A 27,983-nucleotide genomic window follows, 5' to 3' on the forward strand; every position below is an offset into this window, starting at 1 on the left:
GAGGCCCTCCAAAGTGAGACTCTGCTTCAAAAATAAAGAAAAAAAGTAGGGCTGGTGGTATAGCTGGGAGGTAGATGCCCCTGGGTTCAATCCCCAGTACTGGGGGGAAAAGGCAAATGAAACGTAAGCCCCAATGAAACGTAAGCCCCATCCTCACCCTACTACTGACGCCTAGAAATTGAGTTTGTGTCTATGGACAAGTCTGAGGCCAACTAAGTCCAAGTGTAAAGAAGTTGTTAAATTTTAAAAATGCAGCGCACAGAAGTCATTCTACAGTGTGATCTATATTAAAAAAAAATCATTTTCAGAAAAACGACTCATATAACACCTCTTTGATTCGTCTCACCATGAAGAGTCAGCTAAATACAGTTCAGTCTAAGAGCACAAATGATATCACATCGCTGTGATTTGGCTCGGGAAGAGGAACCACTAGGCAGAAGATCTGGCTTCCTAATTTAGTCTATCTTGAGGCAATGTTTAATCTGCCCCTCTTGAACAAACTGTACTTAGAGTAACCAAATAATTGACGAGGGAAGAGTTTCTCTTTAGAGAAAGAGCTCGGGCCCAGTCCATATTCCACCTGTGGCAGGACAGGGCAGAGATTCATGGGCTGCTCTCCAGAAACATATGTGAATCACTTTAAAAAGGCATTGGAAGATGCCGGGCGTGGTGGCGCACGCTTGTAATCCCCGCACTTGGGAGGCTGAGACAGGAGGATTGCACTGGTTCAAGGCCAGCCCCAGCTACTTAGTGAGGCTCTCAGCAACTGAGTGAGACCCTGTTTCCAAATAAAATATAAAAATGGTCTGGGAGTATATCCCGGAGGTAGAAAGCCTCTGGTTCCACCCCCAGTACCACCAAATAAATAAATAAATAAATAAGCACTGGAAGTCTCTGGGTGGGCCGGTAGTGTGGCTCAGTGGTAGAGCACTTGCCTAGCATGCACAAGACCCAGGATCACGCCCCAGTACCACAAAAAATAAAGTAAAATTTAAAAAATTAAAAAAAATAAGTTGTGTCTGGGAATTGTCATAAGTGCATGCAGCAAATGAAGAAACATTGTTTTTAAAACCCACAGGCAGGCACAGTGGCATACACCTGCAATTCCAGTAACTCGGGAGGTGGAGGCAGGAAGATGGGAAATTAGAGGCCAGCTTGGACAATTTTGAAGACCCTGTCTCAAAATAAAAAGTAAAGCCAGGTGCAGTGGTACATGCCAGTAATCCCAGTATTTGGGAGGGTAAGGCAGGAGAATCACAGGTTCAAGACCAGACTCATTAACTTATCGAGACCACATTTCAAAATAAAAGATAAAATAGGACTGGAGTATAGCTCCGAGGTAGATTGCCCTTGGCTTTAATTCCCAAAAGTAAAATATGACTAGGGTGTACCTCAGAGGTAGGCCACATCTGAGTTCAATTCCTAGGGAAGAAAGAAAGAAAGGAAGGGAGGAGGGAGGGAGGGAAGAGGGCAGAGAAGGAAGGAGGGACCCAGGCCTGGTGGCTTACGCTTGTAATCTCAGTACTTGGGAAGCTGAAACAGGAAATTGCAGGTTCCAACTGGCCACAGCAACTAAGCGAGACCCTGTTTCCAAATAAGAAATAAAATTGGGCTGGAGGTAGAATGTCCCTAGGTTCTATCCCCAGTACCACAAAAATAAAAGGAAAAGAGGGAGAGAAGGACCAAAACTCAGAACTCCAAGTGTCTATGGTATATGAACCAAGATCCATGCCCTCTCTGTACCCACCGCAGTGAGAAAGAAAACACTCCAGCTGGCTATAGCCAAGAACACAGAGCCGTCTCTTGCCAGGAGTGACTGGGTGTTGTCCTTTGTCAGCCTTCTCTCGGGTACCTGTTGCCATGACTGAGTTCTACGTGCATACAGCCGAAATAAGGGGGTTCCCTTCTATCCAGACCCCACTGTGAAAAGAGGCTTTCCCTTGGGTGCGGCACCACTGAGAATGCCAGGCCCTGGCTACCCTTGCCCTGGCTATGGGCAGGGGTCCATGCTGAGAGATAAGCCAAAGAGTCCTGTGACTTTTCCCCACCCCATCTACCATACATTTAGCTCCTAACACGGGTGTCACTCAGAGAGAAGTGCACCATTGTCCCACCCCACCACCCAAGCCTCAGCTCAGAGACATCCCCAGGTACAGATTTGGGAAACTTGCAAATATGTGTTAATGATGACACACTTCTATATAAGCAATGGGTGAAAGAAATCATCAAAAGAGAAATATACTTTAAGATAAATAAAGGAAGATATAGCATATCGAAATTTATAGGATACAGCTAAAATAGTACATAGAGACTCATACTTGAAAATGCCTGTTTGGGGTTTTTTTTTGTTTTTTGGTTACTTTTTGGGGTTTTTATTTTTGTTGTTATTGTTGTTGTTGTTGTTGTTAGCAATACTGGGGATAGAATCCTGGGGCATTCTACCTCTGAGCTATACCCCTATTTTTTGTTTATTTTAAACAAGGTCTCTCTAAATTGCAAAGGGCCTAAGTAGCTAAGGCTGTCTGTGAACTGCGATCCTCCCGTCTCAGCCTCCCAATTCCTGGGATTACAAGCGTGCACACCACGCCCAGCTTGCTTGTCTGTTTGTTTGTTGTACTGGAAATTCTACCTCCAAGCCCTACCCCCTAGCCCTTTCTATTTTCTGTTCTGAAACAGGGTCTGACTAAATTGCTGAGGCTAGCTTCAAACCTGTGATCCTCCTGTCTCAGCCTCTTAAGTACTGGGATTACAGGCATGGGCATCACACTTGGCTGAAAAATGTCTTTTTTTTTCTTTTAACAATTTTTTTATTGAACATAAATAGTATACATTTAAACTATATTTGGTGCCCTCTCCCCCCTGCCCATTTTCCCTTCCCCCCTCCCACCAATGGTTGTCCAGGTTAACCATGTCTTATTCATAATTTTACACATGTTCAGATGTAGACCCTCATTAATCAAGATCAGCCTTCCTCCTCTCCTATCTTTCCATTCAAACTTTGCTGGTATTTCCCCTCCATTATCTGGAGTCTCACTGGTATCCTTTGTGTTTCCTAGTTTGGGCATATTAGAGGAAACATATGTACCTTCTCCTTCTGTGGTTGGCTGATCTCACTTAACATTATGTTCTCCAGGGCTTTCCATCTTCTTGCAAATGATATATAATCTTGTTCTTCTTTATGGCTGAATAGAATCCCATTGTGTGTATTTCCCACAGTTTTGCTATCCATTCATCTGTTGATGGTGATCTGGGTTGGTTCCATATTTTGGCTATTAGAAATTGTGCTGCTATGAACATAGGTATGCATATGTTGCTGTATTTCTTAATTCAACCCCTTTGGAAAGATACCCAGAAGTGGTAGAGCTGGATCATATGGTGGATCTATTCCCACCTTTCTTAGGAATCTCCACACAGATCTCCATAGTGGCTGAACTAGTTTGCATTCCCACCAACAGTTCTCGCCAGCATTTGTTGTTGTTTGATTTCTTTATGCTTGCCACTCTGACTGGGGTTAGATGGAATCTCAGTGTAGTTTTGATTTGCATCTCCCTGATGGCCAGTGATGAAGAACATCTTTTCATGTATCTATTGGCCCTTTGTATCTCTTCTTTTGTGAAGTGTCTATTTAGTTCATTTGCCCATTTCTTGATTGGGTTGTTTGTTTTGCTAGTGTAGAGTCTTTTGAGCTCTTTTTATATTCTGGATATTAGCCCCCTATCAGAATGGTGGCTGGTAAAGATCCTTTCCCATTCTGTAGGAAAAATGCCTTTTTTAAAAAGGAAGAAAGTTAAGCCAAGCATGGTGGCACACACTTAAAACCCCAGCATTTGGAAGGATAGGACAGGAACATTAAGGTTCACAGACAGACTCAGCTACTTAGTGAGGCCCTTTGCAACTCAGTGAGGAGGCCCTGTTTCAAAATAAAGAATAAAAAATAGGGCTGGGGGTGTAGCTCAGAGGTAAAATGCCCCTGGGTTCCATCCCAAAAAAGGAAGAAAGTTATGATGTAATACTATAATGTACCAATTAAAGTATATAATAAAATATAAAAAGGAAAAAAAAGACCTCAAATCAATAGCCAATCTTCTACCTTAAGTCAAGATGGAAAAATGAAAAAAAGACATAGCTAAAACAAGCAGAAAGAAGGAAATAATAAAGACAAGAGTAAAAAATCAAAGAGATTTATTCAAATCAAATGAAAACGAAAGCTGGTTCTTTGGAAAGATTAACAAAATTGACAAACTCTTAACTAGTTGGCCAAGAAAAAAAGAAAGAAGACTCACAATATTAGAATAAAAAATAAAACAATATTAATACCAATATTACAGAAATAAAAAAGGATTATAAGAAATACAGTCGGGCGTGGTGGCGCACGCTTGTAATCCCCGCTTGGGAGGCAGAGACAGGAGGATCACGCAGGTTCGAAGCCAGCCAGCCGCGCTGGCTTAAGAAACCCTGTTTCCATATAAAAAAGTATAAAAATAGGTCTGGAGTGTAGCCTGGAGATAGAAGGGTTTCAGGAACCCCAGTACCACCAAAAAAAAAAAAAAATTACATGCTAATAAATAACAAATAAAATAAAAAAATTTCTAGAAATATGTCAACTACAGAAACCTGCTCAAAAAGAAGCAGAAAATCTGAATAGACTTATAATTATTAAATATTGAATTAGCAATAAAAAAATACCCACAAAGCAAAGCTCAGACTTCTTCACTGGTAAATGCCACCAAAATATAAAGAATTAAATACCTTTCCTCGACAAACTCTTCAAAAATAGTAGAGAAGGGGATACTTCCCAACTCATTCTATGAGTCCCTAGTATCAAAACCGAAGACCCCCAAAAAATTACAGACCAGTATCTCCTATAAGATGGATGCAAATATTCCAGCAAACTAAATCCAAAAACATAAAAATAAGTATACCCTATGATCAAATAAAACTTATCCCAGGAATACATGTTGGCTTAATATCCAAAATTCAATTAACATACTATATTGATAAAATTTAAAACCAAAGATATATAAACATCAAAATACACACAGCAAGCCGGGCATGGTGGCGCACGCTTGTAATCCCAGCATTGGAGGCTGAGACTGAAGGATCGCGGTTCACTGACAGCCTCAGCTACTTAGTGAGGCCCTCCGCAACTCAGTGAGACCCTGTTTCAAAATAAAGAATAAAAAGTAGGGCAGGGAATGTAGCTTGGAAGTCAACTGCTTCTGGGTTCCATCCCCAGACCCGCAAAAAGAAAAAAATACACAGAACATTTATAAAATCCAGTGTCCTTTTATCATTAAAAATTTTTAACAAACTATAAATAAAAATAAAATCAACCTAATTGCGGTGTCTATGAAAAACGCAGAGCGAACACCATACTTAGCGGTGAAAGACTGGATGTTTTCCTCCTGAGACTGGGAATGAGTCAAAGATGTCCACTCACCACTTCTATTCAGTACTGTCTAGCCAAGGGCTAGCTAGGGTGCTTAGATTTACAAAAGGAAATTAAAGGAATCTAGATTGGAAAAGAAGAAATCAAACTATCTCTATTTTCACACGACACATCTCACTTATAGCAGGTGTGGTGGCATATACCTGTAATCCCAGTATGTGGGAGGCTGAGACAGGGGGATTGCAGGGTAGAGCCCAGCCTCAGCCTCTTAGGGAAACCCTATTTCAAAATTAAAAGATAAAACGAGCCGAGCCTGGTGGCGCACGCTTGTAATCCCTGCGCTTGGGAGGCTGAGACAGGAGGATCACGCAGGTTCGAGGCCAGCCTCAGCTACTCAGTGAGGCTCTCAGCAATTTAGTGAGACCCTGTTTCCAAATAAAATATAAAATAGGTCTGGGAGTATAGCCCGGAGGTAGAAAGCCTCTGGGTTCCAACCCCACCCCCAGTACAACCCAAAAAAAAAGAAGAAGAAAAAGCTGGGGATGCAGCTCAGAGCTAGAATGCGCCTAAGAAATTCATTTAAAAAACTATTTGAATTAACAAATTTAGCAAAGTTGCAGAAAATAATATTGATATACAAAACAATCAAGCAAAGGTCCTCATTGGCCACTAAGGGGAGAGATGAGATGGGATGCTCAGATACTATGGGTCTCCTAACAGAGTACACAATGCCATCTATGGGGTTTTCTTGTCCATAAAACCTGAATGAGCTCAAGCCTCTAGATTTTTTATTTTTTATTTTTATTTATTTATTTATTGCAGTAGCGGGGATGGAACCCAGGTGCACTCTACCTCCAAGCTACACCCCCAGCCCTATCTTTGTTTGTTATTCTTTATTTTGAAACAGGGTCTCGCTGAGTTGCAAAGGGCCTCACTAAGTAGCTGAGGTTGTCCTTGAACCGTGATCCTCCTGTCTCAACCTCCCAAATTCTGGGATTACAAGCGTGGGCCACCATGGCCGGCTCAAGCCTTCTGATTTAAATAACACTGTGCAGGAAGTAAAAGAGAACACTTAAATGTGTTAAACATTATCATGGGGATATAGTCAGCAAAATCCAAAATCCAAAACCAAATAACTCATTTCTTCAACAATACTACAAAAAAGGGGAAAAAGAAAAAGAAAAATGAACATAAATATTAAGAGACCGTAGAGCCTACCAACCAAATGCAATTTATAAACCTTGTTTGGATCCTAATTTGAACGTATCACATATCAACTGTTTAAAAAAGTAAGACAGGGAGATTTAAATATGCCTGGATATTTTATTAAACAATTATTATTAACTGCTGGCATGAAATGATGTCCTGGTTACTTTTAATACTTTTCTTTTAGAAATGCATATTGAAATATTTGTGGAGAAAATGAGCTTTTCTTCAAATAAACCAGTTCAGGGTGGGGGGAGGGGATAGATGAAACAAGAACGACCCTAAATCACTGTTAGACGGCTCTATGGGAGCTCGTTAACCATTGTGCTTTCCTGTTTACCTGGGACCCACTCCAGTCACTCAGAGGGGAAGATGGGTAACCCATGAGGAAGGAACAAAGCCAGCCTTGATGGGCGTTGAACCGGTGTTGCTAATAAGGGTAGTACTAGTTGCTTGTAAGAATAAACTGTACTTAAGTTGCTAATAAGAATAAGCTGTACTTAGGCACAACAATAAAACCCTCTTCTCTGTCTCTAGGCCAAAAGCTCCAGCTAAGGTTGACCTTGTTCAGTTCAAAATTGGCCGTTAGCCCTGGGGGCCAGAGATAAAGTGGAGAACACGGAATGTTGGATTTTGCAGTTAGAAGGAAAGAATTATGCAGACTCTCACAAAAGTTTAGACTGTTAAAAAAGATGTAAAAGCAAGCTGTATTAACCCAATATTAATTACTAATAACACAAAATAGTTAAAGCCCCCAAATCTCTACACTTAAAAGGCTATATTCCTGTGTCTTTCTTTTCTCTCTCGTAAAGCAGACTTCCAACACAGCGCGTAACTTCTAGCAGACAGAGATAAGGGGATGCTGAGACTTACCAAGGACACAGGTGGACAGTAAAGGCTTTAAGCTTTAAAAGTAAACAAAGTACAATGAGGGCTTCTACCTTGCAGCCCCTGATCTTGCTAAGTGACACATTCTGATCAGTGATGTCAGACCTGTCTGTCCTTGTGAGGGTGAACAAAGAAGACTAACAAAGAGGCTTACACAGCAGAGATAACTAACAGCCCAGCACCTGCCTGTGGTGGGAAAAGAAGGCTATTGGCTGGCAAGATAGGAGGGCCAAGATAATAAAGTTCTATAAAAAAAAGACTACATTTTCTGCTTGTTGTTTGGGTACTGGAGATTAAACCCAGGAGCCTTCTGCCTCTGAGCTATAGCCCTCAGCCCTGTTTTTTAATTCTTTATTTTGAATCGGGTTCTCACTAAATTGCAGAGGGCCTCACTAAGTATCTGAGGCTGGCCTTGAAACTGCGATCCCCCTGTCTCGGCCTCCCAGGTACTGGGATGACACGCGTGCACCACCTCACCAGCTAAAAGACTGCATTTGCTAAGGCATCGGTGTCTCGCTTCTGAGGCACTCCGTCGTGTCTCTGACATGCAACTTTCACTGCAGTCCCCCAACCCCCACCTGTAATAATAAATCCTGGCATAAGCTTGCAGCAGTTCTGGCTTTTCTTTCCCCCTAAACTAGCCAAGAGCAGGAACCCACAGTGACATCATCCCAAACCACAACAAGTCTCTGATTCAACATGAACATCTAACATGGTTCTGGAGAAGGAATTAAGAGAGAAGCAGAAAGCTCTGACTGCACACCGGAGACCCGCCTGCAGCCTGCTGCACCACTGAGCGACCTCAGTCCAGACACAGGCCCCTCTCAGCCCACCGACCCAGCCTTCTAAATGAGGTACAGAGCAGCCTGGGGTACAGCTCAGAGGTAGAGCTCTTGATCAGTGCGCATGAGACCCTGGGTTTGATTTCTAATGCCACAAGAAGAAAAAAGATCCAGTATAAAGTTAACGATCTCTAAGTTGTGGGGTTAAATTCTCCTCCCTTAAAATTTCTCTCAGTAATAGGTAGATGCAGGTACTGGGGATTAAACACAGGGGCATTCTACCCTCAACATTCCCAGTCTTATTTTTTATTTATTTATTTATTTATTTATTTATTTATTTATTTATTTTTGTGGTACTGGAGGTAGAACCCATGGGGCTTTTCTACCTCCAGGCTATACTCCCAGACCTATTTTTATACTTTATTTGGAAGCAGGGTCTCATTAAGTTGCTGAGAGCCTCACTCAGTACCTGAGGCTGGCTTCGAACCTGTGCGATCCTCCTGTCTCAGCCTCCCAAGCGTGGGGATTACAAGTGTGCGCCACCACCCCAGCTATTTTTTTTTTTAAATAGAGTCTCATTAGTTGCTAACAGTCTCAGTAAGTTGCTGAGGCTGGCTTTGAACCTACGATCCTCCTGTCTCAGCCTTCCAAGTACTGGGATTACGGGCATGAGCCACCATGCCCTGCTTAAGTTTGAGCATATCATTCTAAATGATAAATCAAGTAAGCGTATTGTTATAGGACATGTACCCTATTATCCTACTTTGACCAATATATACCTTTATGACCCAGAAGACCAGGTTCACTCAGAATTCAGACTCCTCAAGGCTCCACCCCTGATACATCGTGTGAGAAGAGCCAGCCCCAGTTCACAGCCCACACTTACAGGAAGAGTCACTCACACACATAGAGACCCCAGTGCCCATGTTCAAGCTGTTGACCCATCCCTCTTCAAATAATCCCCTCGTAGCCTCCTCAAACCTAGCAGTGCGCACGGAAGCAGGTGTGAGGCCATTTGGCCAAGGAATTCCAGGATTCCAGGTGCAAATTCCAAAAGAGAAGGCGCAAACTCCAAGGAGGCCACGTTCTCAGCCCCACTTGTGGTGAGCCGCCATTGAAAGATGGCGCCGGCTTCCTGCCTCAGAGCTTGATTGGCACATGGCTGTGCAGGAAGCAACTCCATATTTGGAGGCTAGGGTTACGTAACACATGACGTGGTGGTGACCTGACGAGCGTGAGCCAGTGAGTGAGTGAGATGTGGCAAGAAGTGATTGGGAGAGTTAATGTTTATAATGCCCTGCGCGAGGCAGATCTTCGCCATTCCGTTATTACGAGTATCCTGAATAAACGGCTTGCAAGAAGAGCTTCGTGTCGTGTCTTAATCGCTGGTCGAGGGACGCGACACCCACTCACTTCTCTTCCCATGAAGATCAACGCGGCCAGAAGGCCAACGCAGCTCTAAACCACAGGACCCAGGCCGAGGGCCTTTCTTGATCACATCCCAGGTACCATGAATATGAACATTCCTTTATAATATTCACTTTACTGTTATGCAACTTTGAAATTTTATTACTTTATTAAAATATTTTCTTTTTGGAGAGGAGGGATACTGAGAATTGAACCCAGGGGCCTTCTACCTCTGAGCTAGCCCCTCACCCTTTCCAGTTTTTATTATATTTTATTTATTCTTTGGTGGTACTGGCGATGGAAACCAGGGGGCCTCCTACCTCCAGGGTACACCTTCAGACCTATTTTACTTTTTATTTGGAAACAGAGTCTCAATAAGTTGCTGAGGTTGGCTTTGGACCTGGGATCCTCCTGTCTCAGCCTTTCAAGTACAAGATTACAAGTGTGCACCACCACACCCAGCTATCTATGCTTTATTTTGAAAGAGAGCCTCACTAACTGCTGAGGCTGGCTTCAAACCTGCGATCCTCCTGTCTCAGCCTCCCATGTACTATGATTACAGACATTCACCACCATCCTTGGCTATAAGATTTGTATGTGTGTGTGGTACTGGGGGTGGAACCCAGGGGCTTTTCTACCTCTGGTTACACTCCCAGACCTATTTTATACTTTATTTGGAAACAGGTTCTCACTAAGTTGCTGAGAGCCTCACTAAGTAGCTGAGGCTGGCTTTTAACCTGTGCGGTCCTCCTGTCTCACCAGCCAAAGCATGGGGATTACAAGCATGCGCCACCATGCTCAGCCTTATAAGATTTTTAAGAACTAAAGCATGAAAGAAAGAAAAAATCCTACCAAAAACCAAGTTAGAGGGTTCATGTGACTGGAATTCTAAGGCTTTATAAAAATTGCTGAGCCAGGCATGGTGGTGTATGCTTGTAATCCCCACGCTTGGGAGGCTGAGACAGGAGGATTGCACAGGTTCGAAGCCAGCCTCAGCTACTTAGTGAGGCTCTCAGCAACTTAGTTAGACCCTGTTTCCAAATAAAATATAAAATAGGTCTGGAGGTGTAGCATGGAGATAGAAGGCCCCTAGGCTCCCTCCCCAGTACCCCCCACACACACACACACACACACTCACTGAAACTTTCTTGCAGACTCAATTCCTTGGAAACTGGAACATTAAAGCTCTTCCAGGTTCACATGAGTCCAGCACCACATACATACGAATACAGTAAGAATTATTTAATAATAATGTGGCCTGCATCTCCAAAAGAAATCATTTCCAGGGAATGAGAAGAAAATCTAGGGAAACAATATGTGTGTGTGGAGGGTGGGTGGGGGGTGTCCCATAAGCCAAATTTGCCTTCTTACAACTGAAAGCCTTTCAGAGCTACTGAGAAGATTTAAAAGCCACCCAGAAAATAGATACTAAAAAACCATCTCTTCCTTTCTCCTGTCCCAGAAACAAAGAATGAGTCTTTTGATTGAGAATAGATTGTTTAATCACTAAAATTTTTCTGACCCAGTGGAGAAGCGCCTAAGTGTAAAGGGGCTGGGCTTTTTCTCCCTTGCTTATTTCCGAGGCACGCAGGAGCGAGTGAAGGGTCTGTAAGCTCCAGAGCCCAGGTCCCTTCTCTTCCACCCAGTGTCAAAGCTCGTCGTCCTCAGCGTGCAGAGGGTCTTGTCTCAGGACAAGGCTGCCCCAGGCGGTGCCTGCAGCCTATGCCTCCAGAGACCCCTCACTCTGTGCCCCGGAGAGGGGGTTTTCCTCATCCTCATCGTCACTGGCCTGAAGAATCCTCAGCAGTTTGAGCTCTGGGTTCCAGCTTATTTTATTGGTAATTTCTGAAAAGTTAGTGGAGGGCTTCTCTGGCCTGGCGTCTGGAGCTTTCAGCAAAGACTTCATCAGAAAAGGAACATCTTCGAAAGTGGGTCCTGGCTGAGACATCTCAGGATCTAAAAGAAGACCCAGCCATAATTGCACCTCTAACCTCCCCATAAGTAAGACAACTGGAAGATAGAAAGGGACAGGCTGGGGCATTTTAGGGCCTGTCTCCAGGGTGAGGACCGTGCCCTCCAGGGAGGTAAGCCATTCTGACTGACACAAGCTCAGCTCTCCTTAGCCTCAGTCACTTACTGACAACTTACTTTTTATACCAGTGAGGAAATCCATGCATTTCTCAAGGTCATCCATCTTTTCTCTCCTTTGGGAATCCTGAAATTCATTGGAGTAAGTATAAGGAAACATGAACCTTCGGAAACCAAAATGATTTTTCTGAAAGGGCTCTTCTCGGAAAAATTAACATCTAAGACAGGACAAATACCTACCTCCTACGAATGAAAAGCAGCTCATACTACACATGCCCTCCAGGCTGTCCAGATGAAGCCAGCCACTTCTCCCCATTCCCAGCAGCCAGTGGAAGACAGATTGCCTCCAAAAAGGCTGCCAGCACCTCCTGCCTTCCTGCATGCCCGTGCTGCTCTTCCATCCGGAGATGGTCTATTTCCATGCCTTGAATTGGGGCTGGAATTGGGGCTTCTTTGGCCAATTAAACGTGGCAGAAGTGACATTGTTTTAACTCCAGGCCCGTCGTATAAGAAAGTTGTCTACTGGCACCAAGCATGGTGGCGCACGCTTGTAATCCCAGCATTCAGGAGACAGAGACAGGAGGATCGTGGTTGGCGGACAGCCTCAGCTATTTAGTGAGGCCCTCCACAACTCAGTGAGACCCTGTTTCAAAATAAAGAATAAAAAATAGGGCAGGGGGTGTGGCTCGGAGGTCAAATGCCCCTGGGTTCCATCCCCAGACCCGCAAAGCAAAACAAAAAAAAAGCATCTACTGTGCTGAAAACAAGCTCAATGACTCACACGACAAGGCTTCATGAAAGAGCGCCAAGGCAAGTTGGCTAACAGTCCCTGCCTCACTATACCAAGTGACCTCAAGCCAGACTAGAATGACTATCCAGTCAACCCACAGATTCATCAGAAACAATAAACCACAAGGGCTACGGTGTAGCTCAGGGATAGAGCTCTTGCCTAGCATGTGTGAGGCCTTGGGTTCCACCCCCAGTCCTGCTAAGAAGGAAAGAAATAGCAAGTCACCCTGGCTTGAGCCTTGGGTAGTTTGTTATACAATAAGAGGTAACAGGGCCCTGGCAGATGCCCTGATACACACTGACCTGTTTCAAAGCGGCTTCTCCTATCTCCATTGGCTGCTGCTTCACATCACTTTCATGGCCTGGTGAAGTTTTTTGACCTAGTGACCATAAAGTCTATTCAATCTTCTTCTTATTTATATGTGATAACTCATTATTAGCCTTCTAGGTGACCCCATACAGGATAAAACCATGGCTGGTGGCAGATGAAAGGGAATACTGCCTTCTGATCTTTTTTTTCACTTTGGATTCCTTTCTTTAAAAAAATTAATATGTAAGCTGGGCATGGTGCCACACACTTGTAATCATAGCATTTGGGAGGCTGAGACAGGAGGATCATGGTTTGTGGACAGCCTCAGCTACTTAGGCCCTCTGCAACTTAGTGAGACCCTGTTTCAAAATAAAGAATAAAAAATAGGGCAGGGGGTGAAGCTCAGAGGTCGAATGCCCCTGGGTTCCATCCCCAGACCTGAAAAAAAAAAATTAATACATAAAGCCAAGTATGGTGGTGCATGTCTGTAATCCTAGTACTGAGTCTGAGACCGGAGGATCACAGGTTCACAGCAACTTAGGCTCTCAGAACTTAGTGAGACTGTTTCAAAATAAAATGCAAAATAAGGCTTGGGTTACAGCCCAAAGGTAGAAGGCTCCTGGGTTCCACCCCCACCCAGTACATAAAAAATTAATTAACACATAAATATTGTACATATATACAGGGTATCATGTGATGCTTCAATGCATGTATATATTGTGTGAGGCCTCTGAGTTCTGTTATTGTATTTCCCTAGGACTATAACTACATCAATTAAACAATTAGAAATAAAGGTAAATTGTGGGTTAAAAGACCCAGGATTCCTTTAAGAAGAGGTGGGTACCTGTACCATAAAAGTAGTAAAAGAAACCATAGCCCTACTCTCCATTTATGAAAACTCTTAACAGAATGTGACTTCCTTTTGTCCATCCCTAACATATCCACATTGTCTTCTAAAAAGCAAAGCAAAGCAAAAAACAAACAAACACTACACACAAAAAATTCTTGTTTTGTTTCTTTTGCGACATGATTCTCCAACTCATCCCTGATGCGTTCAACCCTTCCAAATCTCCCCTTCCCTAAACAGACATCTTCCGAGCTGCCACCAGACGTACTGTGCTAAAAGACAACAACACCAGTGATCCCGGTACTTGGGAAGCTGAGACAGAAAGATTGCAGGTCCAAGGACAGCCTCAGCAATGTAGTAAGACTCTCTGCAACCTATTGAGACCCTGCTTCAAAACCAAAATAGCTGGGCGTGGTGGTGCACGCTTGTAATCTCAGTACTTGAGAGACTGAGGCAGAAGGATCGCAGGTTCACAGCCAGCCTCAGCTACTTAGTGAGGCCCTCCACAACTAAGTGAGATCTTGTTTCAAAATAAAGTATAAAAAAAATAGGGCTGGGGTGTAGAATGCCCCAGATTTTGGAGGTAGAATGCCCCTGGGCTCAATTCCCAGTACTGCAATAAATAAATAAATAAATAAATAAATAAATAAATAAATAAATAAAATAAATGCGGTGGAGATGTAGCTCCGATGTAGAAGCCCCCAGGTTCAACACCCAGTACCACACATACACAAAAAGACACCTGTCAGCATAGTCTCACCTCAACAGAACACGGGAAGCAGTGGGGGCTTTAGAAGACAGTTGCCTGGTTTCCAACACCAGACATCTGAGCTAATATTTCTGGGATTCAGCCTGGATGTTAAAGAGTTCTTAAAAATTCTCGATCGGCATCACTGTGCAGTCAAGGCAGATCGCCCGTAAGCTGATAAGGGCTAAACACCTTTGCACTCTTTATGAGCCCCTCCCCACCTCTTGGCTGGATCTACCACTCCCCGTTAAGTCCCCACAGCCATGCTGCACTGCTCCATGTTCCCTGAGTAGCCCTGCTCCTCCAAGATGCCTTTGTATGGGCTGTTCCACTCCTAGGAATTCTTTTCCATATTGGGAAACTCCCACACATACTCAAGATCCAATTCAAAACTCTTCTGTAAAGCTCTCTCAACTCAGTGAAGACAGGCTACTATTCTAAGAACAGACTCAAAGTGGCACCCTGATCACCCAAGCAAAACAGCTCCTCTTGGAGACATCAGGAAGAGGCACCAAAGGAGAATGCGGGGGAGTGGGAGAGCCTAGTCAGAGTCTTTCAAGGGTTGGGGGAGACTCCCTCCCTCTCACTCTGCACTGAAGCTGAGAAATGTCTGAGGGACAGGGCTGAGTGTCTTAGACCAGGCAAAGCTCCAAACAGGAAGGTGCCCACTTTGGCCTCCATCAAGAGCAGTAGAGGAAAAAGGCCACCAGCTAGACAGGTATAGTGGCGCACACTTGTAATCCCAGCATTCAGGAGGCTGAGACCGGAGGATCGCGGTTCACGGACAGCCTCAGCTACTTAGTGAGGCCCTCTGCAACTTAGTGAGACTCTGTTTCAAAATAAAGAATAAACGCCAGGCATGGTGGCACACGCTTGTAATCCCAGCACTTGGGAGGCTGAGACAGGAGGATTGTACAGGTTCGAAGCCAGCCTCAGCTACTTAGTGAGGCTCTCAGCCTAACTTAGTGAGACCCTGTTTCCAAATAAAATATAAAACAGGTCTGGGAGTATAGCCCGGAGATAGAAAAGCCCCTGGGTTCCACCCCTATTACCACAAAAAAATAGGGCAGGGGGTGTAGCTCGGAGGTCGAATGCCCCTGGGTTTCATTCCCAGATCCGGAAAAAAAAAAAAAAAAAAAAAAACCCACCAGCTGAGGACTGATCGCAGCTCCCCAACTCTCTGGCTTGTGGCAAGGGGGTCCAAGGGCCCTGGAGTTCTGATCCTCAGGACTCTTCTGGTGTTCCAGGGAGGGGCCCCAGCTCTTGCCTACTTGCCTGCCCGCTGGCCAACAGGCCCTCAGGGACTCTACTGTTCAATAACCTAGGCTTGTTCCTATTGTCGATCCTTGAACCACTCTGTCTTTTCTAAGGGAGAACCTGAGGAAAAACAGTCATGACGCATGCTCACAGGCATCTCTCCATCTCCTTCTGGCCCAGCTTGCTTGCTTGGTAAATATGTGAAGGAAGGATGATGGGCCGTCGACCGGCCCGCTAGACTGAGCATTTCAGGAATTCTACGTGCCTGACACAGGCAGGTCTCAAAATGACAAAGCATGTTTGACTCTTGCTGCCCTCAGCTACGTCCCAGGATCCCCTCACTCAACCAAGCACACACTCTTCTTACCAGCCAGAGGGCTCTGTCCATTGGTGACCAAAGGTTGAAGTGAAGTTTTCTGGCTCCCCATATCACTCTTAGCTTTCTTTTTAGCCTCCTAAAACCAACATGAGGAATAACTGAGTTAGGACTTTTGGAAGCAAAAAAAAAAGAAGAAGAAGAAGAAAACGAAAGAAAGAAAGAAAGAAAGAAAGAAAGAAAGAAAGAAAGAAAGAAAGAAAGAAAGAAAGATAGATATTTGCAAAAAAAGCTGTGTCAGGCGTGGTGGTGCACACTTGTAATCCCAGCATTTGGAGGCTGAGACAGGAGGATCGTGGTTCGCGGCCTGCCTCAGCTACTTAGTGAAGCCCTTTGCAACTCAGTGAGACCCTGTTTCAAAATAAAAAATAAAAATAGGGCTGGGGGTGTAGCTCAGAGGTAGAATGCCCCTGGGTTCCATCTCCAGTACTGAGAAGAAAAAAAAGGAGTTACAAAGAAGGAACCTTCCATCTACAACCAGATAGGGACATTCTATCCATAACCAGAAAGAGGACCGGGAGGCTCCCCCTCTCACGTTCCTTCCCATTCTGGGCTGCACCGGCTTCTCCCAGGCCCAGCAAGTCCCAGGCTCCCTCACGGCCATGCTACCTGTTTCTTAGCAGGTGTTTTCACTTTCCTCTGCTGCTGCCTCCGCTGCTGCTGCTGCTTTCTGTGCCCTGGTGACCAGAGGGCAAGCTCAGTCCTCTTCCCATGGACAGCCCCCAGCTCTTCTGGACTTCCTGTATGGCCTGCCCCTGCAGTGACCCCTCCCATGGGCCAGGACAGTGAGAGTTTCCCGAGCTCTACATGTGACCCCGTTTGAGTGTGGCAGAAAGCTTAATTGAACTGGGACCAAGTTGGAGAACTGTGGGCTGAGTGGGGACAGGTACCCTGAAATGCGGCAGCAGAGGAAAATCCATCTTCTCTTGCCAGGTTATACCGTAATTTCTTCATATGTTCAGGGTATCGCAAGGCTCGTCTCTAGAGGAGGGAGAGAAGGAGGAGGTAGGAGGAGGGGTAGGGGAACAACAAGGACAGCAGCAGCAGCGCTTCTGTGGCCTTTCCCTTCTCCTCTAGTCCAGAAGAACACAGCGGAACCAGGTGTTTCGCGGCCTTGTACCAGGGGCTGTGGGGGAAGGGAAGGCGCGGGAAGCCTACTGCTCTGCTCAAACCCTTCACCTACGCGGGCGCTCACCTGCACAGAGCCCAGCCTTCAGTGGGGCTTGGGTCCACAGTAAAGGATAGAAGAGAAAGGAATAGGAGCCAACTCTTGAGCCTCAAGGTGTGCGTCTGGATTCTGCAGGCTTCCCCTTCTGGGTGTCAGGGCTCTTACTTGCAGGGTGAGGCGGTGTATAGTTAGAAACATCTTAGAAGAAATTGCGCTGTCGGGCCGGTTCTTTTCCAGGGGGAGATTCTTTTTCATCATGGCCAGTTGTATCTTCATCTCTGGACAAAGATGCTTGTCCCCTTCATCTGATAAAAGGCTGAAGGGGACAGAGATAGCCAGACAGTCAGTAATAGCTCCTCCCAATGGACACAGCTGAGGAGAAACAGATGAAAACAGCTCCAAGCCTGAGGAAATGGCTGCTCTGGGTCTGGAAAAGTCTGTGCCGACAAGTGTCCATCCAGTAACACCTTTCAGATGCAGTCTGAGAGTGTTAAGTATCTACTTGGCTGGGCATGGTGGTGCACGCCTGTAATCCCAGCACTTAGAAGGTTGAGACAGCAGGATTGTAGGTTTGGGACCTGCCTCTGCAACTTGGTGAGGCCCTCAGAAGGACTGTTTCAAAACAAAACATTTTTAAAGAGGGCTGGGCGTATAGCCCAGATAGAATGCCTCAGAGTTGAGTCCCCAGTAACGTATGTATTTACTCTGTGTCAGGGTCGTCTACTTTATACCACTGAATCCTTATGACACCCTGAGGACAAGTATCTTTGCCCCCATTTTGAAGAAAATGAAGCTGAAAGAGGCAAAATAAACTACCAAAATTCACCAAGCCAGTAAAGCTTCAATATAAAACTCAAAGGTTGTCACACTTCCAAACCATATAACCATCCTGTTTCCCACTTTTCTATAATTTATCTATAAAAAGAGGAGAGAGCTGGGCATGGAGATGCAGGCCTACAATTCCAGTACTTGGGAGGGTGAGACAGGAGGACTGCAGGTTCAAGGACAGCTTCAACAACTTAGTGAGATCCTGTTTTAAAATTAAAAACAAAAGGGCCGGGCGTGGTGACGCACCCAACGCTTGGGAGGCTGAGACGGGAGGACTGCACAGGTTCGAAGCCAGCCTCAGCTACTTAGTGAGACCCTGCTTCCAAATAAAATATAAAATAGGTTTGGGAGTATAGCCCAGAGGTAGAAAAACCCCTGGGTTAGCCGGGCATGGTGGTGCATGCTTGTAATCCCTGTACTTGGGAGGCTGAGACAGGAGGATCGCACGGGTTCGAAGCCAGCCTCAACTACTTAGTGAGGTTCTCAGCAACTTAGTGAGACCCTGTTTCCAAATAAAATATAAAATAGGGCTGGGAGTATAGCCCGGAGGTAGAAAGCCTCTGGGTTCCACCCCCAGTACCAAAAAAAAAAAAAAAGAAAACCCCCTGGGTTCCACCCCCAGTACCACAAAAAAATATATATATAAATAAAAAACAAAACAAATGGCTGGGGGTGTAGCTCAGAGGTACAATATCCCTGAGTTTAATCCAAAAAGAGAGGAGGAAGAGGAGGAGGAAGAAGAGGAGGAAGCAGAGGAGGAAGCAGAGGAGGAAGCGGAGGAGGAGGAGGAAGAGGAGGAAGCGGAGGAGGAGGAGGAGAAGGAGAAAGAGGAAGAGGAGGAAGAAGAAGAGGAAGAGGAGAAGGAGGAAGAGGAGGAAGCGAGGAGAAGGAGGAAGAGGAGGAGGAGGAGGAGGAAGAGGAGGAAGCGGAGGAGGAGGAGGAGAAGAAAGAGGAAGAGGAGGAGAAAGAAGAGGAAGAGGAGAAGGAGGAGGAGGAAGAGGAGGAAGCGGAGGAGAAGGAGGAAGAGGAGGAGGAGGAGGAAGAGGAGGAAGAGGAGGAGGAGGAAGCGGAGGAGGAGGAGGAAGCAGAGGATGAGGAGGAGGAGGAAGAGGAGAAGGAGGAGGAGGAGGAGGAGGAGGAGGAGGAGGAGGAGGAGGAGGAGGAGGAGGAGGAGGAGTGCAGTTTTCTCCCTGCCCTGCCCAGGTAGCGCACGCTGCTCTGGCCCTCCTCAGCGGCAGTGAAAGTGAAAAGCAGGGGCTCCGGCTCCTCCCCAGGCCTCCAGTGCACTCACTCCTTTAGTAGATCCTGAGGTAGCAAGGCAACCTGGGACCAGCTGGGTATGGAATCCGTACTCAGTGGCATGGGGGAGGGAGGAGGCACGAGAACCCCTGAAGATCTGGACAGTGTGTCTGTGTGCTGGCTTTCAGAGGGTTCCAGCGATGACTTGCTCTTCTGGAAGAGAAACAATGGGAAGAACTGGCTGAAGGACTCTCTCTGAGCCACCTCTCCCCATTGACATTCCGCCCTGACGTGGAACTCCTGGATTCCAGACCAACTCTAGTCGTCTGGCCTCCTGTCCACCATGAGGGCTACTCCACTTTCCTCTAAGGCTAACAACCCTACTGTTGTATTCAGATCATACAAGGATTGCTTTGGTTTGTTTTTGTTTTTCAGAGAGGTCATTTTCATTTATTCACTCAACAAAGTAACAAATATTATCTAGTTATATGCCAGGCATAGGACTAGGGAGTGGGATTGTACAATGAAAGAAATAGACCAAGACACTGTTCTCATGGGTACGTAATCTTATGGGTCTGTGACTTATCCAAGGTTGTGTTTCCCCATAAATGGTAAAATTAAGAGTTGGATGACCAGGTCTTAAAACTACTGGACCATCAGAATTCTATTCCATTACACTGGAGATTAGTTTTTAACGGATGAAAGAGTCCCCTGAATACCCAACAGGTTTTCCTATCCTCTCCTCAAGGTGCTTTTCACCTCCCTACAAGAAACACATAGGGAAAAGTCATCTGAACAGGCTGGTAATGATTCCTAAAGAAGAGTTTTCTTTGCTAGGCATGGTAGCACATTCCTAGAATCCCAGTACTTGTGAGGCCGAGACAAGAGAATCACAAGTTCAAGGCCAGCCCCAGCAACTTATAGTGACCCCCAGCAACTTAGTGAGACCTTGTTCCAAAACAGAAATATAAAAAGGGCTGGGGGTGTAGCTCAGAGGTAGATGACCCTGAGTTCAATCTCTAATACAAAAAGAAAGAAGGGAGGTCCTTTAAAGACTCTGTTCATTTTGAAAGCAAGAACAGAAGTGAGGGTAGAGAAGACATGAAAGGAAAACAAAAATAAAACCTACAGAGTAAGACCAAAAATGTCTAGAATGAATATTTAACTCACCAGTTTCTTTCTTTTCTTCTTCCCAAACAGGCTGGGAAAAGCAGGTGTCTTCTCAGCTAATCTTGAAATAAGAATAACCACAACTTATTCCAGACATCTTAAACAGAAGCACCAAGGATATCTGTAAATAAGAACCAATGAAGATTCCCACGTCTCAAGTTAGTACTTAAAGATAAGATGGCTGGTTGGGAGCCCAGCAGTACCTGCTGCCCAGGTGCCTGCTGCCAAGAAGATTCCTTACCCTCACATCTAAATTTACTTCCCTAGCATTCTGTCAGACAATCTAGAAATTTACTTTCATAGCATGAATATAAATTAGGAATGAATATAAATTATATACTTAGATGTGGTTCTATTTGTAATGTCTGACTCTCCCATATGTCTGTAGGAAAATGGACCGAATCTATCTGAGTCTCCAGTAGATCCTTACTTCTTAGCACAGAGGAGATACTTAAGAAGTATTTCTTACTCTGTCCTCTTCTCGTTCTCCTGGCCTGGGAAACTGAGATTACGGCTAGAACTCTAGTAGCCAGCTTAGACTGAAAAAGATCCATGAAGAACCTTAGAAAACAGAAGCCATGGGCTAAAGAGGATGGTCCCTAAAGTTGAAGGAGCCTTGGTTTCTGATGTCTCATAAAGCTGGCATTCTACCTGGCCTCTGAGCCTCTTTACATGAAAGGAAATTAACCCTTAAAGGTTTTGTTCTTGACACTATATGTATGCACAAAAAATGCATGAAGAGACATTCACAGGGTCAGTCTTTGAAAAAGAAAATGAAAAGCCGGGCATGGTGGTGCATACTTATAATCCCAGCATTCAGGAGGCTGAGACAGGAGGAACGCGGTTTGCGGACAGCCTCAGCTACTTACGCCCTCTGCAACTTAGTGAGACCCTGTTTCAAAATAAAGAATAAAAAATAGGGCAAGGGGTATAGCTCAGAAGTCAAATGCCCCTGGGTTCCACATCATACCCACAAAAAAAAAAAGAAAAAAGAAAAAGAAAAAGAAAATGAAGCCAGGCATGGTGGCGCACGCTTGTAATCCCAGCATTTGGGAGGCTGAGACAGGAGGATCACGGTTCACAGACAGCCTCAGCTACTTAGTGAGGCCCTCTGCAACTCAGTGAGACCCGTTTCAAAAGAAAGAATAAAAAATTTGGCTAGGGGTCTAGCTCAGAGGTAGAATGCCCCTGGGTTCCATCCCCAGGAACGAAGAAAGAAAGAAAGAAAGAAAGAAAGAAAGAAAGAAAGAAAGAAAGAAAGAAAGAAAGAAAGAAAGAAAGAGAGAAAGAAAGGGAGAAAGAAAGAAAGAGAGAAAGAAGGAGGGAGGGAGGGAGGGAGGAAGAAAAAAGGAAGGAAAATTAAAAAAAATCTTGAGGTTGCTATCAACAAGATGGCTAACTAAAAAGAACTTCAGGGCTGGGGTTGTAGCTCAGTGGTAGTGCCTGCCTAGCATGCATGAGGCCTCGGGTTCAATCCCCAGCACTTCAAAAGAAACAAGCCAAAGTTTTTTGGGGGGAAAAGGAAAAGAAAACAAAATTAAAACAGTCAATTAACAAGGATCTGAAAGCCTCGGTGATTAAAAGGCCAAACACATTCCACAGGTTGTCAATGCTGGCAAGCCGGTGGGCCTTGGCCAAACAATTTCTCATGTTCTGCCTTGTATATAAATTCCTTATGCTGTTCATTTTGTACAGCTGTCCTAGGCTTTGGGGTTGAGGTCAGAGATGCATATGTTTCGCTGAGAGCTTTATCACTAGTTGCTAAAGATTACAAGAAAAACTAATAAAAAAATTAACTATTTTTTTATATGTATACTGGGGGTTGAACCCAAGGACATTGTACCTCTGAGATATACCCCCAGCCATATTCTATTTTTTTTGTAAACAAAATCTTGCTAAGTTGCTGAGGCTAGCCTCAGATCTGTGATACTTCTGGCTCAACCTCCCAAATACTAAGGTTACAAGTATGTGCCATTATGCTTGGCTTAACTTTTTTTTTTTGGTGGTACTAGGAGTAGGACCCAGGGACTTTCTACCTCCAGACTATACTCCCAAACCTATTTTATACTTTTTTTGGAAACAGGGTCTCACTAAGTTGCTAAGAGCCTCACTAAGTAGCTAAGGCTGACTTCAAACCTGTGCGATCCTCCTGTCTCGGCTTCCCAAGCACAGGTATTACAAGTGTGGGCCACCATGCCTGGCTAACATTTAACTCTTAATCAAAACTCACAAATAAATTGGGCCCTATCTTGTATGTTATTTACTGACACAAAAAAATTTATACAGGGAAGTCCTATACCATGAATCTCAAAGTAAAATAAAATGTCAGACAGTCACGGTGATGCGCACCTGTAATCCCAGCACGTGGGAGGCCTAGCCAGGAGGATCACAGGTTCAACAGGATCGGACCAGCAACATGCAGTAACTTGGCAAGACCCTGCTTCAAAAAATAAAATTGTGCTCAGAGATAGTGTCCCTGGGTTCAATCCTGCAGTGGGATTTTTGCAGTGGGTTCAGCACTGCAAAAAAAAGAGAGAGTGTTCCAGTGTAGTAAGAAAACATGACCACCTTCTCTGCTTGGCCTCTTGCTACTTGCAAAATGGCTAAAAAGGAAATCACAAAAAGGAGGCCTGAAGAGAACCATAGAGTATGTTTGTTTGTTTGTTTGTTTGCTTGTTTGTTTGTTGCGGTACCAGAGATGGAACCCAGTGGCACTCTACCTCTGAACTACACTTCCAGCCCTATTTTTTATTCTTTATTTTGAAACAGGTTCTCGCTAAGATGCAAAGGGCCTCGCTAAGTAGCTGAAGCTGTCTACAGACCATGATCCTCTTGTCTCAGCCTCCAAATGCTGGGATTACAAGTGTGCACCACCGCACCCAGCTAGGCCCTTAGAGACTGAATGAAGATAAGGATCAGCAGGGCGTGGTGGCACACAACTATAATCCCAGTACTTGGAAAGCTGAGACAGAAGGATCACAGGATTATAGCCAGTCTCAGTCACAAAGTAAGACCCTCCACATCTTAGTGAGACCCTGCTTCAAAATAAAATAAAATAGGGTTGGGAGTGTAGCTAAGAGGTACAATGCCCTTGGGTTAAATTTCTAGCACCACAAAAAGTATCCGAGGAGGAGGAAGGAAGGAGAGGGGAAAAGAGGAGAAAGAGAAAGAGGTTAAAGGACCCCAAGTTTTTGACATAATACTCACCCTGCAGTCTTCTCTGGTTCTGGGACCCAGATTACAACCATATTCCTGACATCTTCAGAGCAAGGAATTTGTGTTTCATTCAAATTCAACACTGAAAGCTAAGAGAAAAATATAAAGCCTAAGTATGCCTTGAAGTGCAGGCTCCTGCTGGTACTCAGTACCAGGCTAAAGGCTGAATTACCATGCTAACAAAAAACTTTGATGGCTCAGATGATGATAAAAGATATTTCTAACCCCAAACATATCGTCATAATATCTTCCCCAAACCAGACTACTTCATCAGGTATTAGTACTGGTCTTCTGCAAGAATAGTACATTTCTCTCCCTCTCCCTCTCCCTCTCCCTCTCCCTCTCCCTCTCCCTCTCCCTCTCTCTCTCTCTCCTCTGTGTGTGTGTGTGTGTGTGTGTGTGTGTGTGTGTGTGTGTGTGTTTTTTACAGGGGAATTAACCTAGAGGTATTCTACCTTTGAGCTATGTCTCTCAGCACATCATTTTGGGGTATGTGTGCATTTGTTTGTTTGCTTACAGGGGATTAAACCCAGAGGTGCTCTACCTTTGAGCTATGACCCCCAGCCCTTTTCTAATTTTTTGTTTTGAAATAGGGTCTTGCTGTTTCTGGTAGTCTCACTACGTTGCTGAGGTTGGTTTTGAACCTGTACTCTTCCTGTCTCAGTCTCCCAAGTATTGTGATTACCAAGGTGTGTCACCATGCCTTGCTAAAAGTTAAGCATTTTTAAAAGAATAATCTCCCTGCTTCCCTGTGCCATTAGGGTAGGTTTTCAGTAGCTCCCAATTCCATCCCACATGAGGGTGGGTCGGGGCCTACCTAGAGGAAGACTGCTCATTCTGCCCACTCCACTCCAAATACTTAGATCTCTGCAGAGATTTGGGGAGCAGGGAGAGAATTTGGCGCAAACAGAACCAAGCTTTCTACCTTAATTTATAGCCTGTCTACAGTCATAAGCTTCTATATGAAAGTTAAAGTGTTTATTCTTCTCACATATATGTAGGTTCCTATAGCACTAGAGTTTAAGGAAATCTTATAAATCATCTGCTCCATTTTCCTAGTGAGATATAACTGATTAGCTTGGGGAAAAGAAGGAAGAAGACTTTTCACTAAACACCCTTTGATAAATGAATTTAGAATCATGTTCATGCGTATTTACTCAAATAATTAATTTTTTAAAAAAATTTTGGTGGGCCGGGTGTGGTGGCACATACTTGTAATCTCCGTGCTTGGGAGGCGGAGACAGAAGGATCACGTAGGTTTGAAGCCAGCCACGTGCGCTGGCTTAGGAGACCCTGTTTCTAAATTAAAAAAAATATGTGTGTGTGTGTGTGTGTGTGTGTGTGTGTGTGTGTGTGTGTGTGTCTGGGAGTGTAGCCCGGAGGTAGAAGGGCTTCCAGGAACCCCAGTACCACACAAAAAAAAATTTTTTTTTTAAATTTTGGTACTGGAGATTGAACCCAGAGGCATTCTACCTCCCAGCTACACCACTAGCCCTATTTATTTTTATTTTGAAACAGGGTCTCACTAGGTTGATGAGAGTCTTACTACTTGCCAAGACTGTCTTTGAACCTATGATCTGCAGCCTCCCAAGTACTGGGATTACAGGCAGAAACCACCACACCCAGCTAATTTTAAAATAATTTAACCTCTCTTGCAAAAAAGTCAAAGAGGTAAAATGACTTGTTTATTCCTCCATTCAACCCCATCCTCTGTGTCTTAGTCTCTTAAATTCTCCACGGTAAAACAATGACCAGTGACACATCTCATGAAAATAACAAAAAGCATCCAGAAGGACTGCAAAGCACAGTAAGTCCCTCTTACTGTAGGTACGCAGGAGGGGTTTCTTCCTAAAGGTTGAATTTTGCTCTAATTTACCTCTAGCTAGCCATGTGCTTTAGAAAATCACTCCCATTGGACTTCAATGTCCTTATCTGTGAGATGCACAAGACAGACCATAATAATGTTTTTCCAAACAGCAACTGCAATTATTCATAGGTCGTAGGACAAAATGTTCTTAATCAAAGCCCATATGTTTTAAAAATAAAACAGAATAGGCCAAAAACTCTCAGAGTACCTCTCCCCTCACACTTAGAGTAAGGATTATTCCCCGATCTTTTTGTTGTAAAACCTATTTCTTACTATGAACCGTAGTTTTAAAAGTTTGAAAGTCATCAGAATAGATGCCATTAAGGCCCATTTTAGGCCTAACATTCTAGTATTCTAATTTCCCTGACCATAAGATTACAATATTTCTTTTGGGGTTGAATATGCACTGTGCAGTGTAACAGAAAATTCTCACCTATACCAAACATCCACAAGTCAACCGCACGTGTGCCTGGGATTTCTGAAAACAATATAGCATGTAAAGCCATCAGCACAGAATCTAGTACGCAGTGAGGGCCCAGTATCAGACAGACATTATCATCCTTATTATTCAGACACTGGTTATCCTGAGCAATGATGTTAAAGCAACATATTTTACTTCTACTAAGAGGAAATATTGAAGAAGTACCTTTTCATTTATGACTTACTTTGGAAGATCTATTAGCACGGTCAATCAAACTTTTGTCAGGCAAACCTTTCTGAGGCCTGAAAACGAGAGATCAAAGATGAAGCCGAGACGCTAAAGACGCTGAGTGGTACATGAAGTGCTATGAGAAGAGCCTTCTGCGTACGCATGGAAACCTTGGGCTTAATACTGACCGCGTGAGTGCAGGGTTCCTGCACAGACACCGCCCACTGCAAATACTTCACAACTACTTGTTGCACCTAATTAAATTCAAAGCCTATGCCTCTTCCTCTCCAGTTAAAGAAATAGGTGCATCACCTTAAATAAAAGCTTATTGAATACCTTTGATATAGATATCTTCAAACATATCAAAAAAACAAAATGTGATATATACATACAACAGAATATTATGCAGCTTTAAGAAGTAATGAAATTCTAACACACGATACATTATAGATGAGCCTTGAAAACATTATACCAAGTGAAATAAACCAAACACAAAAGAACAGATGTTGTAGATGTAATTATATCTGGAAATAGAGTATTTAAAAACTAATTAAGGTAAAATTAGGTTATATAGGTGGCCCCGAGTCATTAGGACAAAGACTCACATAAAAAAACCACTGGAGACAGGAAGAGACAGCCATCTACAAGTCAAATAAAGAGGCCTGTGAAGAAATCAAACCTACTGAGATGGGCATGGTGGCACAGGCCTGTAATCCCAGTATTCGGGAGGCTGAGACAGAAGGATCATGGGTTCCAGGATAGCCTCAGCCACAGAATGAGACTCCCAGCAACCTTACCCTGTTTCGAAACAAAGAATAAAAAGGGCTAGGAGTGTAGCCTCGAGGTAGAATGCCCCTGAGTGTAGCTTGGAGGTAGAATGCCCCTGGGTTCCAACAAGGAATGGAAGGAAGGAAGGAAGGCAGGCAGGCAGGCAGGCAAACTTACTGACACCCTGATCTCAGATGCCCAACTTCCAGAACTGTGAGAAAATGAATTTCATGTTTTAGCCATACAGTCTATGGTACTTGGTCACAAAGTTAAAATCCAACACAGCCACAAACTAATCCTAGAACACAAGCAGGAATGCTTTCCTTTCGTTTCCCACTGCCTGCTCAGCACTTCTTTAACTGAATTAGTATTTTCTTTTTAATTCAGCATTCTCCTGGGTACATGGGTAAGGAATATCAAAACCTAGAATTTGCTTTTCCTGCAAGGATGGGGATTGAACCTAGGACCTCACACATACTAGCAACTGCTCTCCCATTGAGCTACATCCCCAGCATCCCCACAATCTAGAATTCTGAGACAACAGACTATTAAAGATACCATGATAATTTACCTGCCTTGAACTTTGGAGGCACACTTAGAACCCTGTGACAATAAAGAACGAGCCTTAGTAAAGGTAAATTCTGGCAGTCGTTGATGAGCAAGTCTCTTGGCCTGTAAGCAGGAATCTGAGATGTTTACAATGGTGATTGCTGGGAGTTTATCTGAGAAAGCAGACCAGGAGAGAACATGTAATGTACTGGCTGGAGAAAGGGAGTCAAACATTACCAGTGTAAGGACCTCTTGGGAAAGAACACAGAGGCTAGCTACTTCACCTTCAGCATTCAGGGGGGGATTGCTGGCTGAGCCCAGGATTCGAGGATGGCCCCTTTCAACCCGGCGGAGAGCTGCCCAGCACTGTGGATGCTGACAAACCACCGAGTCACAAGTCGTTTCATCCCATTGACTCTCGTCTGGCAAGTCCATAGTTGAA

At 44.3% G+C, this 27,983-nt stretch overlaps 1 protein-coding gene across 1 annotated transcript; it reads right to left on the bottom strand.

The window, feature by feature from the left end:
• Positions 1-11,392: 11,392 nt before the first annotated feature.
• On the bottom strand, positions 11,393-27,976 carry LOC308272125 (uncharacterized protein C9orf43 homolog; the record flags this gene model as incomplete). The annotated part of the gene is made up of 11 exons (XM_080708908.1): positions 11,393-11,628; positions 16,079-16,166; positions 16,697-16,764; positions 16,978-17,068; positions 17,421-17,571; positions 19,375-19,535; positions 20,082-20,085; positions 23,700-23,797; positions 26,241-26,298; positions 27,564-27,714; positions 27,826-27,976. 11 exons carry the CDS (start codon positions 27,974-27,976, stop codon positions 11,393-11,395), a joined length of 1,257 nt encoding a protein of 418 aa, XP_080565034.1.
• Positions 27,977-27,983: the final 7 nt, after the last annotated feature.

Source organism: Muscardinus avellanarius (genome assembly GCF_963383645.1).
Source record: "Muscardinus avellanarius genome assembly, chromosome: 13".
Lineage (NCBI taxonomy): Eukaryota > Metazoa > Chordata > Mammalia > Rodentia > Gliridae > Muscardinus > Muscardinus avellanarius.